The sequence below is a fragment of the Poromitra crassiceps genome (genome assembly GCF_964638095.1).
Source record: "Poromitra crassiceps genome assembly, chromosome: 4".
Taxonomy (NCBI): domain Eukaryota; kingdom Metazoa; phylum Chordata; class Actinopteri; order Beryciformes; family Melamphaidae; genus Poromitra; species Poromitra crassiceps.
The window spans coordinates 22,532,506-22,545,347 of record NC_139626.1 but is presented as its reverse complement, the minus strand read 5'-3'; the positions used below and the strand labels follow the sequence as shown (position 1 = coordinate 22,545,347).

Genomic DNA, 12,842 nt, shown 5'->3' with positions numbered 1-12,842 from the left:
AGTTGAGACTGAATCATAGATGGTGGTAGGGGACAGGACAGGGGATTTCTTGCTGAAACTCTCGTATACAGTCGATGGTTGAAACACATGCACAATATAAAAACAGTGTTCCCACACTTTGACATCAAATTCAAGTAGTTTTCTGTGATGTTCAAGGACTCAAAATGGACACGTTTGAGGGTCAAAATTAGACATTAGACAAGTCAAGAATACCCTGGTGGAATCAATTCCCTCCTGTGCAGCCTTCATGCTGAAGGTGTTGCACAGTGCTGTACAGAGACGAAGGCTTCATCTGTACTGTACAGATGAAGCCTTCTCTGTACTGTACTGTACAGAGGGTGAAGAACACAGGGGCCATGTGCAGATTACAATAGGATGAATCAGCATGCTTGTAACCAAACGGATTGACTATACTTCCGGGTGCGACTGCCGTTCGTTTTAAACAGCAGTTCATGGTGAAAACCATGCCCTGTTTGAACTCTTAACTGCTCCCTCATACAGACACTCCTTTCAAACTTTAAACCAGTCACCGCTTTTAGGACTCCCATCACCTCAATTCAGCTTTGATTTATCTTTTGTACTGTTTGAGGAATCACAGTTTATGTTTTATACTTTTCTCAACATTTATAATGGGACCCTATGGAGCCAGGAACTCACTCACTAAAGTCACACGTTTTAAAACGGTGACAGTTCACACACTTCATACACATATTATACATGAGATCCTGGGGCTACTTCTGCTCTCACTCACAATGCCAAAATATAAGCGATGTGATGTATAGTTTTTGAGATACTAACGTTTGTTTGGCGCAGCTTTTCAGCTTCGTTTCATACTAGTTTCTGCTGCAGTGGCACCCAAAAGTACTTTTTTGTTGTCGTAATGTCACATACGTCCTATGTCCTGCACACCCCAATAGAGAAAAGACAAGGACACATTACTGACAGTATTTCCTTTCAGTCTTTTAGCAGCTTAATGTGGGATTGCCAGCATGAAACACACACACACACACACACACACAACATCTGACATCACACCAGGGCCCACACACACACACAAATAAGACAGTATTTGAGCCAAGTGAGCAGCAGCTATGTTCCAGACGGAGTGTCTCCATCACACACACACACACACAGTTATCGCTGGACTACAGGCTACAGCCTGTTGAAAGCTGTGAGCAGAAAAGAATCTTTACAGCTCCTATTTTAACATCTATAGAGGTGAGAGAGATGACGCAGAGCCTTCCCCTATGGGTAGTTTTGTATATGAAGTCCATCGATTTCAACTGTTGCTAGGCACTGAATGGTATGACTTGTACAGCCAGTGCTATGTGTGTTATTATTTTAGTGAAATACCAGGGGTGCAAACTCCTGGATAGTGAAAAGGGTGACAGATACCAGGGCAGACACAAAACCACCAAACAATATTCACTTAAGTGCCATATTTTGGGATCCTAAAAGGTGACTAGTTTGCATCCCTGAATACAATCAAACTGGGACAAGAAAGACTTTGCACACAATGTACCATTTACCTTTTTGTCATAAAATTTATTAACTTAGATAATGTTTTACAAAGAAGACAGACATATAGTTATCATTTGTGTGATTTACCGACGTCAATGGCATCCATTCCAACCATCATCCATCATCGTTCCTGAGAAGAGTCTCAGGCTTGATGTGGTGGCATGGAGATGTGGTGGCATGGAGAGTGTCAGATTGATGTATTGGGTGACAAAGCAGTGACATGTAGGAGGTGTGGGGTTGGTATGGAAGTGTCAGACCCAATCAGGTGTTTCTGGGCCTCTTGGGTACTCTTCTTGGGGCCAGGGCTGGGCGGCGGTTACTTATTGGTGGGCTGCGCTGCGATGTAGAGGGCCACCAGGGTGTAAAGAGCACCTCCAATAGTCAGGGCCATGGTGGTGCGGTACAGCAGCCTGTCGGGATAGCCGCGCTTCAAATGGACGGGGACGCCGTCCGCTGTCTGAGAGAAGAAGAGATAGGATGGATTTTGTTTATCGGAATTAACATTCATTAAGAAAAGCAATTATGAAATATGAAGTGTTGTTGCGCAAAGGATCATAATTGCAATTATCAATTATGATTTGAATGATTATTGATGCATGCCAGATGTTGGAGCGATATTTGGCGCAGTGTGTGTTGACATCCCTGCCCCCCTCGGTACACTGCAGCACCTGTTCTATATTAGCTCAGCCCATTTTTATTTTTTTTAATGTACCACTGGCTGTCGCAATAAAACGAAAACATCTGCCTATCACTCCAAGATCGTTTTATTTGGAAAACATTTGAAAATAAAAACTGAAATCAAAGGAAAAGTTGTTTGGGAAATTAATTGGATGGCGCTTGGGCACATCAAACGCGGACTCATGTACTTGGGAACTACAAGAGCAAAATGTTAGGACATTTGAATGGAAGAGGATTGCTCTTTTAATTACTTTCTATTATGACAATGATTTTCTCCGGTGTGCAATTTCCTTTGGAGGCTTTGGTTTTTGCACAGCTGCAGGTTTTCTTGTTTAGGTGACTGAATGCAACACCTTTTCCCTCTGATTAAAAAAATAAAATAAAGGAGAAAAAAAGAACGCTGTCTCTTGCATTTTGAAAAATGCAGCAGTCAATACTGTGATTTCCATTTATTTGAGTAATTGCGCAGCCCAACTTCGGAGTTTCTTATTACTTCCCTCAGCCCTTCACTTGTGATGGATTTTCAGAGGGAGGAGAGTGGAATGCTATTAAGAACCAAGAGGGAAATAAACCAGCTCCACCACCAGCTAGATGCTTGCAAATCTAGAAATGAATGCTTTGACTAATTGTGTTTATTTGTTTCTTTGGGGGAGGCGGCAGTGCATTTCAATGAACATTTCTAAACAAAGAGAACATAAACATGACAGATTGTAGCCAAGGCTGATTTCCATCTGTTGTCCCTTGAGCAGGTTTGAAATTGCTTTAAAAGACATTAGTCAGTCTATGCCAGCCGTTAGTCTTGGTTACCTGGAATCTTCTCTGGAGGTCAGGCACCCTGTTGGTTCCCATGTACTCCACCGTGGAGCCGGCTTCAGACACCACCTTGGTCGGCGTGGCAAAGATCATGGTCGGGGACTCTGCTGGCACACCCGGCCTCAGTCCCTGCACACAATATACACAACCATTCACTATTATTGTAATATACAAAGATGAGACAAGACAACGCAATTACCTAGCTCTACCCAATGTAGCATAAAACACAAGTGATTACCTAAGGAATGCTTGATTAATCTTAGCTTGTCATGTTTTGCCTCAGTTTGTGAGGCTGTTTAAAGTGTTTTCTACGATGACTAAAGTGCACCTCAAGTCTAGGCCCATTTGTGTCAAAGGCTTGTTAAGCACTATGTTATTAATCAGCCACAAAGTCATAACATTTACATAATTTAAAGATCATGTTTTAATGGACTCCTAGTCTTATGCAGTCAGAGTGAAAAAAGAGACACAGGGGTGCAGCCCATGATTTTGGTTAATTAAGTATCCTGAGAGCCCTCACAGAAATAAATATGAATAATTTATCCATGTGATTTGGTTCAATAGTTTTTCGAGAAAATGTTCAGACACAACACCTCACTCACTGTATACACAGTGGGTCTGTGTTGTGTACAGTACATTTATCAAGTGGAAACTCATCAATTATGACAGTCATGTTTATTTCACGTAGTACATCTAACACTATAAGTAACAAAACATCAAAGGCGCTTTGTGTTGTTTTTCAGGAGGTATGAGTTGGATGTATTTATTATTATTATTATTGTTGTTATACCTTAGAAGTGTACCTAGTTAATATCCACACATTTTCTGGCAGTTTTCCCGAATCCTACTCGCCAACCATGCTTTAAAAAGACCCATTAGCTTATTAGATAGTGCAGGGGCACACAGTGTGGGGAATTTAATTTGATGCATATACAAAAAAAAATACATTAAAAAAAATCCCTGATGCAAGCCTGGTGGGCGGTCAGCTTCCGCCCAGTGGGCCACTGGGCTTGCATTACACTGGGGAAACCCTGCTTTTGTTTTCTCGCTATTTAACCTGAATTTATCACACATTGTTATGCATTCTTAGATTAATTAAAACAATGTTCCTGTGTCTGATGTGCATTTCCCCTCTTCTGTGCCAATTAATCTATAAATCAAACAGCCACAATAAATAAATGTTAATTTCATGCTCCATTTTGTTTTTTATTAACAACAAAAAGCTATGAATGTGTGACAAATCACTTCCAAACTCGGAAACTGATGTCAGTAGAAGCCTCAGGTACTTTTACTGTATAATAAGCAGGTCGCACTATAAACAGAAGAGCAATAAAGGTCACATGTGACACAGTCGACAGATGCTCTGAGGAGACAACCGACACAGTGAAAATTGGCTGTAATGTTACATGAACGTCAGATAACCTGACAGGAAATGACCTTTCAGGATGACAAACAGACAAAAGAGTAATACAGCTGCTTTGATGAAGTGTGATAAAAAGATAACTACTATGATTGGGTCCAGCTGAGCTGGCAAAGATAAGCAGATCAACCACGGCCTGTCTGCAAGTTTCCTTGTGTTATGTTACAATAGGACTCTGACTGTGAGGACTTTTTCATTGAGAAGTTTCGCAATTGAAATGCAAAAATGACAACTGCAGCAGCCAATGAGAATGGTCTGATTTCCCAACAGAAATTAAACGAAACAGCAAGGAAACCATGCAGTCGCCGGAAGCTGTATTTAATCGTGAAATTGTGCAGTTAACCGATTACAGACCTTTTAATCCCTCGATTTAAGACGTTAATTTAAGATTCGGTAGAGTCGGTCACCGTCGGACGGTGGAATAACGTGTTTGCCGAGTGATATGAAGGTCATCGTCGGCGGATACCGACTCGGTTTCTCACCGACACCCCGCTTCCCGGTCTCACCTGAGGATTGTAGGCCGCCGGAGGAGCAGTCCCCGTCAGTTTCTGGGTGAATCCGCTGAATTTATAGTACATTTTCCAGCTGAAGGACGGTAAGGTGTTATCCACAACAAAATCGCCCGGTAAGAGGTCTTCCTGTTGCGGCCGTCGACGGAAGATGACGTAAAGTCAGCTGTCTCTCCGTGCCCGTTTAAAATGCAAGTAAAAAAAAGTTTAAAATGCAAGTGCAGCAGGACAGGCACCATGTAGGCTACACAGACATGCAGTCCGTCCTACATTGTTGGTGCAGTAAGTTCAAACCAAACCGCTAAAAGGTGTACAAATTAGATTCGCAATTATACTAATTATGTCAAGGTTCTTGCAGTGACAAGTGACAACACATTGTGTCAAGTCAGTCTGTGCCTACTAAACTGCAATCTGATGTGGTCAAAAAGGTGAACCGTGAGTGAATACATGCTCTGCAGTTGTTGATTGACTTATCAAAGAAAAATAATATACAAAAATCAGTTTGGCAACATTTTCAGCCACGGACAGTGGATCTTTTATATGTCTATGCGGTGGATCAGTGGTTAGCGCTGCCAGGGCCGCTGCTGACCATTTGGGTGCCCTAAGCGTAATTGTTTTGTGGTGCCCCCCCCCCCCCCCCCCGCAAAACTTTCAATAACTGTCAAACGAAAGACTGCAAAATCATTAATTATGAACGATACTAGTGTATCTCACATTACATTACATGTGGCAAACAAACAATTGTTCGAATTACTGTACATGTCAGCAAACAAGCAATTGTTAAACTGTACATGTAAGCAGGGGTGGACTGGCATCATAATTCAGGCCGGGCATTAGATACCAAGCAGGCCAGGCCGGTGCGTGCCGGCGTCCGAAGGGCGGCGGCGAAAAATGTGGGCTGTTTGAAGCCCAATTTGGGCCGTTTGAAGCCCAATTTGGGCTGTTTGAAGCCAGATTTGGGCCGTTTGAAGCCCGATTTGGGTAGTTTGAAGCCAGATTTGGGTCAGTTGAAGCCAGATTTGGGCCGGTTGAAGCCCGATTTGGGCCGTTTGAAGCCCAATTTGGGCCAAGTCCAATTTTACAATGAGATGCACCCACTTTAACCCTGAATAAAGTAATAAAACCACTAGTAAACCAGTAGGCGGCGCCTGGCCTGCTGTTCAGTGAGTGGCCTGACTGAGGGCACCAAAAAAAAAAAAAAAAATTTTTTTTTTGGTGCCCTCAGTCACATGATGCCCTACGCAGTCTGCGTACTCTGCGTATAGGGTGCGGCGGCCCTGAGCGCTGCTGCCTCACAGGTTCGAACCCGTCCTTCCCAGCCAGGATCCTTTCTGTGTGGAATGCATGTTCTCCCCGTGTTAATTCTAACTGGAGTTCCGAGGGACAGCAGTTGAAAATCAGCCATGCATTCAGAGCTTGGGGGTCATGCCTACAGGAGGCCTGGAGGTCCATGACTGTCTGTCACCTCCTGACCATGGAATTATCAAGCTCCAGTGACATGTTGGTAAAAAATAAATAAATAGGCTACCATAACATAGACAACGTCGCTAGGTCATAGTGTGGTTTAGTGGTCATTAGTTTTCGTTTGACACAGCAATTTTGAATAAAATGTTTTATTATAAAAGCTCATACATTGATCAGAATAATTACAAGAAGTCTGAAATACTACTGATGGAAAAGTGTGATGTTTTCATTCAGGCCTGGCCAGAATACACTGGGCTATGCATCAACTCATTTTCTGTTTAACAGTGTTTCTCAAGTAGATGAAGATTCATTAAATGTGAGTTGAATCTTTCCCCTGTGCAATTGTCCTATTTGAAAAGCATCTTTATAAGATAATACAACAACGACATGGAGATAGATGTGTATCCTACTGTCCATAATCCATAGGCTACTAAACAGAATGAACAAGGAGGCTCAACTTAATTAATTTTCACACAAAAAAGCAACAAAATAGCCTTATCTGTGTGTGTGTGTGTGTGTGTGTGTGTGTGTGTGTGCGTGTGTGTGTGTGCGTGCGCATGCATGCGTGTGTGTGTATCTACTGTATGTGTGTGTAAAAAGAGGAGGCTTGATGCCAGCAGGAAGAGGAGAAGAGTTGCAGAGAAAGACTGTTGTGTGGGAGAGGTGTTGACTTGTTTGTTTGGACCGTCTCATATTGCCTTGGCAAACCAAGGACAGTGCAAACAGTCTATCACAAAATAATATCAGAAGTTCCATCATTGACAGCCTCGGCTGCGTGCATGTGTATATACCGTATGCAATTTATGATTTTTTTTACTTTCACTTTTTGATTAATTGTAAGTAGTCCTCTGATGACCTATTTGTAATAATCAGAATGAAATGCTGCATGCCGCCAGCCGTGAGGTGCGTGTGGATGTGGCCTATTTGTGAGCACACAAATCAACCAGCATTATGCAGCTGATGGGCATGTTGGAGGGAGAGGTTGCCTTGGAGACGCAGAAATACAAAATGCCTCACATTCGGCGAACACTCATAAGTGGAGATGCTATTCATTCTTTGTGCTCGGGCTCGCTCCGTCTTTTGTCATCTGTGTAATTTTGTCTCATCTGTCCTTGTCTTCCATTTCACACTCCATCTGCCTTGCCATATTCATGGCCCCAGTATTTTATTTGTCTGTCACTCCTCTGGTCCACTCTGACCTGGCTCTATATTCCATTATCGCTGGCTTATGCTACCCTCCAAGCCCCTCTCTTCACTCCCCTCCCAATCCCTGCTTTGCACTCATTGATTCCCTCTCTACTTCACAGGTTTAACAGAATGCATCTAGGTCACACATCAATCTTGTGTAACTTGTACCATCTGGGTGAAAAGCTTGGACAGATAGAATGGACGGCTGACAGATAGACAAACAGACAGACAGACAGGCACGCAGGCAGGCACATGTACACACACACACACACACACACACACCACTCATTGCAGCATACAAAAAAGGGCGCAATGTCTGCCAATGTTGTCACCATGGGAATACATTACAATGTAAACAACAGCCACTGTCATAACTGGTTTGACTGTGCCTGTGTTTACCTAATGTAAATCATTATTTGTGTATTCTTCTTCTACTATCCAAACGGCAGTTTATAGAGATCAGGCTTCAGCCCAGAGCATGCTGGTTAAGGAGGATGATGAGAGGTCATGGACACAACAGGCAGGAAGTAGACGGGCCAACTAAAGTCAGGTGTGGCTCAGGCAGGAAACAGAACTGAGCGCAAAGCTGATTGTTATTTCACAAGGGGATCACCAGCTCCTCCACAGGTCTATTGAGGTCCTTTTCAAAGTAGACGGGGCAGTAGGTGTTTAGCCTGCATGGTCAAAACCATTCTGTTTCACTCTGGCATCAGTCTGGACTCTGAGTCATCCACTCAGTGGGTGGGAGCACTTGCCTTGACAGACAACTCCTTCAGCCAATCAGCGTCGCCAAATCCAATCCATTCGGAAGAACGGCGAAAATATCTTTTCCGCAGAGAAACTCCACTGGTGCATACTTTTGTTCTTATTTAATTGTTATTATTGTGTATATTTCTGCAATAACTACACTTTATGGCTGTGTTTACTACTAATGTTAAGGTTACAGCTCGTTGCTTCGGGAGCCGCCAAACTGTTTTGCCTGCGATGTCCCTGATTGGCCCGCTATGTTTTCAACTACGACGCAGGTCCCTTATTGGTCCGTGCACTTTGTAATTTCTGGAAATGGCTGTGAGCGGGCTGGAGGCCACACTGATCCACAGAACAAAACCTAATGTCAGTTCACGTGATAATATGATTTACCATGCTAGTAGGTGTTTGAGTTTGGTGTAAATGTTTAGGGCACAGATTTTCATTGCAGTATTTCCATTGACAGGCTGTGTGCACATCTGGCAGAGCGCATCTTGAGTTTCTGGTAGCACTGGACAAAACTGTGGTAGATGAAGGTGATGGGCAGCGCCAGGAGGACGATGCCGCTCACCACGCATACGCCGCCCAGCACCCGGCCCCCGACAGTCACGGGGTACACGTCCCCATAGCCCACCGTCGTCATGGAGATGATGACCCACCAGGCGGCGGCCGGGATGCTGGCATAGTCAGGGTTACGCATGCCCAGGTCCAAGCCGTACTCCAGCAGCTGGGCCAGAGCGCTGTATATCGCCATGGCCACACAGACGAAAACGAGCAGCATGACCATCTCGCGGTAGCAGTGTCGGAGCGTGAGCCCCAGAGTCTGCAGGCCCAGGAAGTGTCTGGCCAGCTTCATCAGCCAGAACACGCGCAGCACCCGCAGCACCCGCAGAGTCACCCCAGCTACCCCCAGCCCAGCGCCCCGCATCCCCGCCCCGGCCATCGCCATGGTGACGTAGTAGGGGGTGATGGCGACCACGTCGATGATGTTCAGCGGCCGGCGGAGGAATTCCCACTTGTCCCGGGCCACCAGGAAACGCACCAGGCACTCTGCTGTAAACCAGCCAATGCACACCGCCTCCACTATCCTACAGAGGGCAGAGGGGGGGGAGATGGTTAGCATTTAATTAGCCTGTAAACAGGAAATGGGGTGGGAGCTGCAGAGAAGATATGGACGATATAGAAACTATCTATCACATCTAAAACAATACCTAGTTCCATACAGTTCCTCAGCTCATACCCACTTAGACATGCTCAATATCCCTCATTTTTGGTTCTCAAAATATCTAAGGAAATTGGGCATTGGGCCTTTAAATGAAAATCCTCTATATATGATTGTAATAACCTGCCTAATTATCTCCAATCTATCTCTTCGTTTTGCATATTTAGGACTGCATTATAAACAACCAACTTGTTCTTGTTTCTAATTGTGTTTATTTCTTTATAAACGGTTTATGGAGTGTGGGTGGGTTGGGTTGTGAGTGTGTGGGTGCTGTATTTGTACGTGTCTGTGTAACTGTAATTCTCTTTTGTTGTGATATTGTTGATGCACTTGTGTTTCTAGGACCCCTTCGAAAACTAGATGATTCATCTCAAGGGGTTTTCCTTCAATACAGTTCAATAATGATCTACGATGATGATACGATAGACATCTGGTGGTGTAATTGTGCAGTGGCTGTGGAAGTGTAAACACAGACAGGAGCAGGAGGAGAGATATTCTGAACAGCCAGAAGAATAGGACATTGCAGTGGAAGGGATTTAAAACTTTGCAAGTGTGAATGTGACACAAGCAAGCACATGATTATCTCATTGATTAGCACAGGCATAAAGGCAATCAAAGTGAATTAGTGGTGTTTGTAGTGGTGCTTGTATTGAACAGAGAGAGAACCAAACACCACGGAGCCTCAGGACAGCAACATCACCATTATACAGAACTAAATTAGAGCAACTGGGATATTACATCACATATTGGAATAAAGCTACAAACAGAACAAGTAAATTGGAATCCTGTTGACCCAAAGTATAAACTGCACATTAGGTGATTACCTCACCACTGTGGCAGATCCAAAACTCATAAACTATGTCAAGCCTTAGTGAACATAGCCATATATAGAGAAGGCCACAGGCAAACCTAGCTTCCCAGTGAGGACAGGCTAGGGCCAATGTGCTCATGAAATCACACGGAAACAGAAGTACATTCTTTCACCTTGTATCCAAAATGTCATCAACCGAGAGTGATCTTGTGAATCACAATTTCTAGAAAATTCCAAAAATAAGAAGCTATGAGGAGATGAGGAGATGCCTAGGCTATATAGTGGGGAGACAATAGGTGCAGGGAGACTTTGATTCCTGGTTAGTGGCTTAATTATTTTTTTGTTTACCTAATTTATAATCCTTACAGCTTCCCTTACAGCTCATCATTACCCAATTGACGATTATGAATTGTCACTTATTGTTATGTGACATTGTTTGTCTTTCTTGCGTGCCGTGCAATATAAACTAACTACGCCAATAAAGACATACAAATTAAATTTGACATCGACAGAGAGAGAGGGGGGGGGGGGGAAGGGGGTTTGTCAGGAGGAAAACAGAACAAAGAAGTGCTTAGTTTCTGTGTAAGATAATAATCAATACTTGCCTTTGTGGATAATATTGATTTGTTATTGGTCTAACTGCATCATGGATGACTTGAAGTGAAGAAGTAGGCCTAACGAAAGATTTAAATGTCTGCCGTCCGCATCACCTCGCTGTGCGCATCTATTCAGAGCGGGCTTCACTTCACAACACTGTCCTTTATCTGATTCCTACAAAACTTCCAAAGCTGTTTATCGACTATGATTTGGGAGACAAGCGGAGTTACAAATGACAGACAATAATATATGTGGGACTGTTTTAAATATGGCTTCCAAATAATTTGCGCTCCTGAAAAGGGCTAGTTGCGCTCATGATACACTTCCACAGACAAACCTTTACGCACCGAGGACTCAGCAGTTGCATTCCTGATGTGACATGATGACACCTACCTGTGCTCCTCCACAGTGTTCCTCTTGGCTGTATCCCAGTCCGGTAGGGTACTGGCACACAGCATTATCATAGACACCATAACAAAGATTACAGACACTGAGGCCAAAAGCTGCGCCGCGATAGATGAGTTGGGCTCCTCGAAGGTCTTGCGCATCTTCTCAAGCCATTTAGCGCGACCCGTGGCCACCGTGCCAAGCCCTGGGTCGGCCGGGCACTGGGACTCATCCCCCGACTCCCCCTCGGAGAGACTGTCCAGTCCGGTCTCGGACATGCGGTCGTCCAGGCGCTTCTGGCAGCAGGAGTCCAGGTGCGCGCTCTCCAGACCCCAGTACAGCATCTCCGTGTAGAAGGAGAGCTCGCACACCCCGGGGACGAAGCGGAGTTTACCGGAGCGCACGTACAGCATGATGAACACGAAAGCCTGCGCGTGGCGGTCGAAGAAGAACTCGTTCCGGTCCCGGTCGTAGTCGTCGCACAGTTCAAGGACTTCTTTCTCCGTTGCGCAGGCATGCAGGCGGCTGACGCGCCGGAGAGGGAAATCCCGGATCACATCACGGGTGAAGGCGTACCGTGTCCCCCCTACGTTGAGCACACATATGCTCTTACCGAACTTCATCTTGTCTCCCTGTAACCTAACTAAAACTCCAGAGTCCGTTGCCCTTCCATAACGGGAGTTTGGACACTTGGGGCCACAGACTCCTCTGTCCCGGGGTGTGGTTTGTTCTGGACGGACGTGGACCGATGCTGCGCTCCGTGGGAACTACTGCTGCTGTCCCTCCTCTCCCTTTGTACAGAGGAGACTCTCCACCCCAATCAGGGAGAGCCAATCCCATCAGTGATGTCACACACACACACACACACACACACACACACACACACACACGCACACGCACACGCACACGCACACGCACACGCACACGCACACACACACACACACACACACACACACACACGCACGCACGCACAGAGAGAGAGAGAAGAGAGCGAGCTGCAGACAGAAAGCAGGTGGAGCGTAATTTTACGCACATCTTTAATCTCCAGTGTGTGATCTCTCGCTATTTTCCAATCACGCACACATGCACACACACACACACACACACACACACACACACACACACACACACACACACACACACACACACACACACACACACACACACACACACACACACACACACACACACACACACACACAAGCAACCGTAATATTGTAATTGACAATTGGCAAATAAATAGTGAAAGTGCTGGAAGTGGTGCCATGTACTCTGGTCATTAGGCTATATACTAGGGTATCGCCGAACCCTAGGCTCGCCCGCTGAGCGCACAATTCCTTAACTTCGCATCACTGTCACATGTCACAATGCCTATAACATCATCAGTGCCTATGACATCATCAGTGATGTCATGAGATGATTTTGGTCAATAATGATGTCATAGACATTGTGATATCATCAGTGATGTCATCAGTGACATCATTA

At 44.8% G+C, this 12,842-nt stretch overlaps 2 protein-coding genes across 2 annotated transcripts; both read right to left on the bottom strand.

Annotated features, from left to right (window-relative positions):
* Positions 1–1,516: 1,516 nt before the first annotated feature.
* cox7a2l (cytochrome c oxidase subunit 7A2 like) lies at positions 1,517–5,074 on the bottom strand. The gene is made up of 3 exons (XM_083635387.1): positions 4,939–5,074; positions 3,007–3,141; positions 1,517–1,978 (listed from the first exon to the last, which is right to left on the bottom strand). Exons 1-3 carry the CDS (start codon positions 5,008–5,010, stop codon positions 1,838–1,840), a joined length of 348 nt encoding a protein of 115 aa, XP_083491513.1. The 5' UTR covers positions 5,011–5,074; the 3' UTR covers positions 1,517–1,837.
* Positions 5,075–8,714: 3,640 nt separating this feature from the next.
* kcng3 (potassium voltage-gated channel, subfamily G, member 3) lies at positions 8,715–11,980 on the bottom strand (the record flags this gene model as incomplete). Its single annotated transcript, XM_083635264.1, has 2 exons — positions 8,715–9,428; positions 11,364–11,980. The coding sequence occupies 2 exons, from the start codon at positions 11,978–11,980 to the stop codon at positions 8,783–8,785; spliced, it is 1,263 nt and encodes a 420-aa protein (XP_083491390.1). The 3' UTR covers positions 8,715–8,782.
* Between the last annotated feature and the right edge of the window lie 862 nt (positions 11,981–12,842).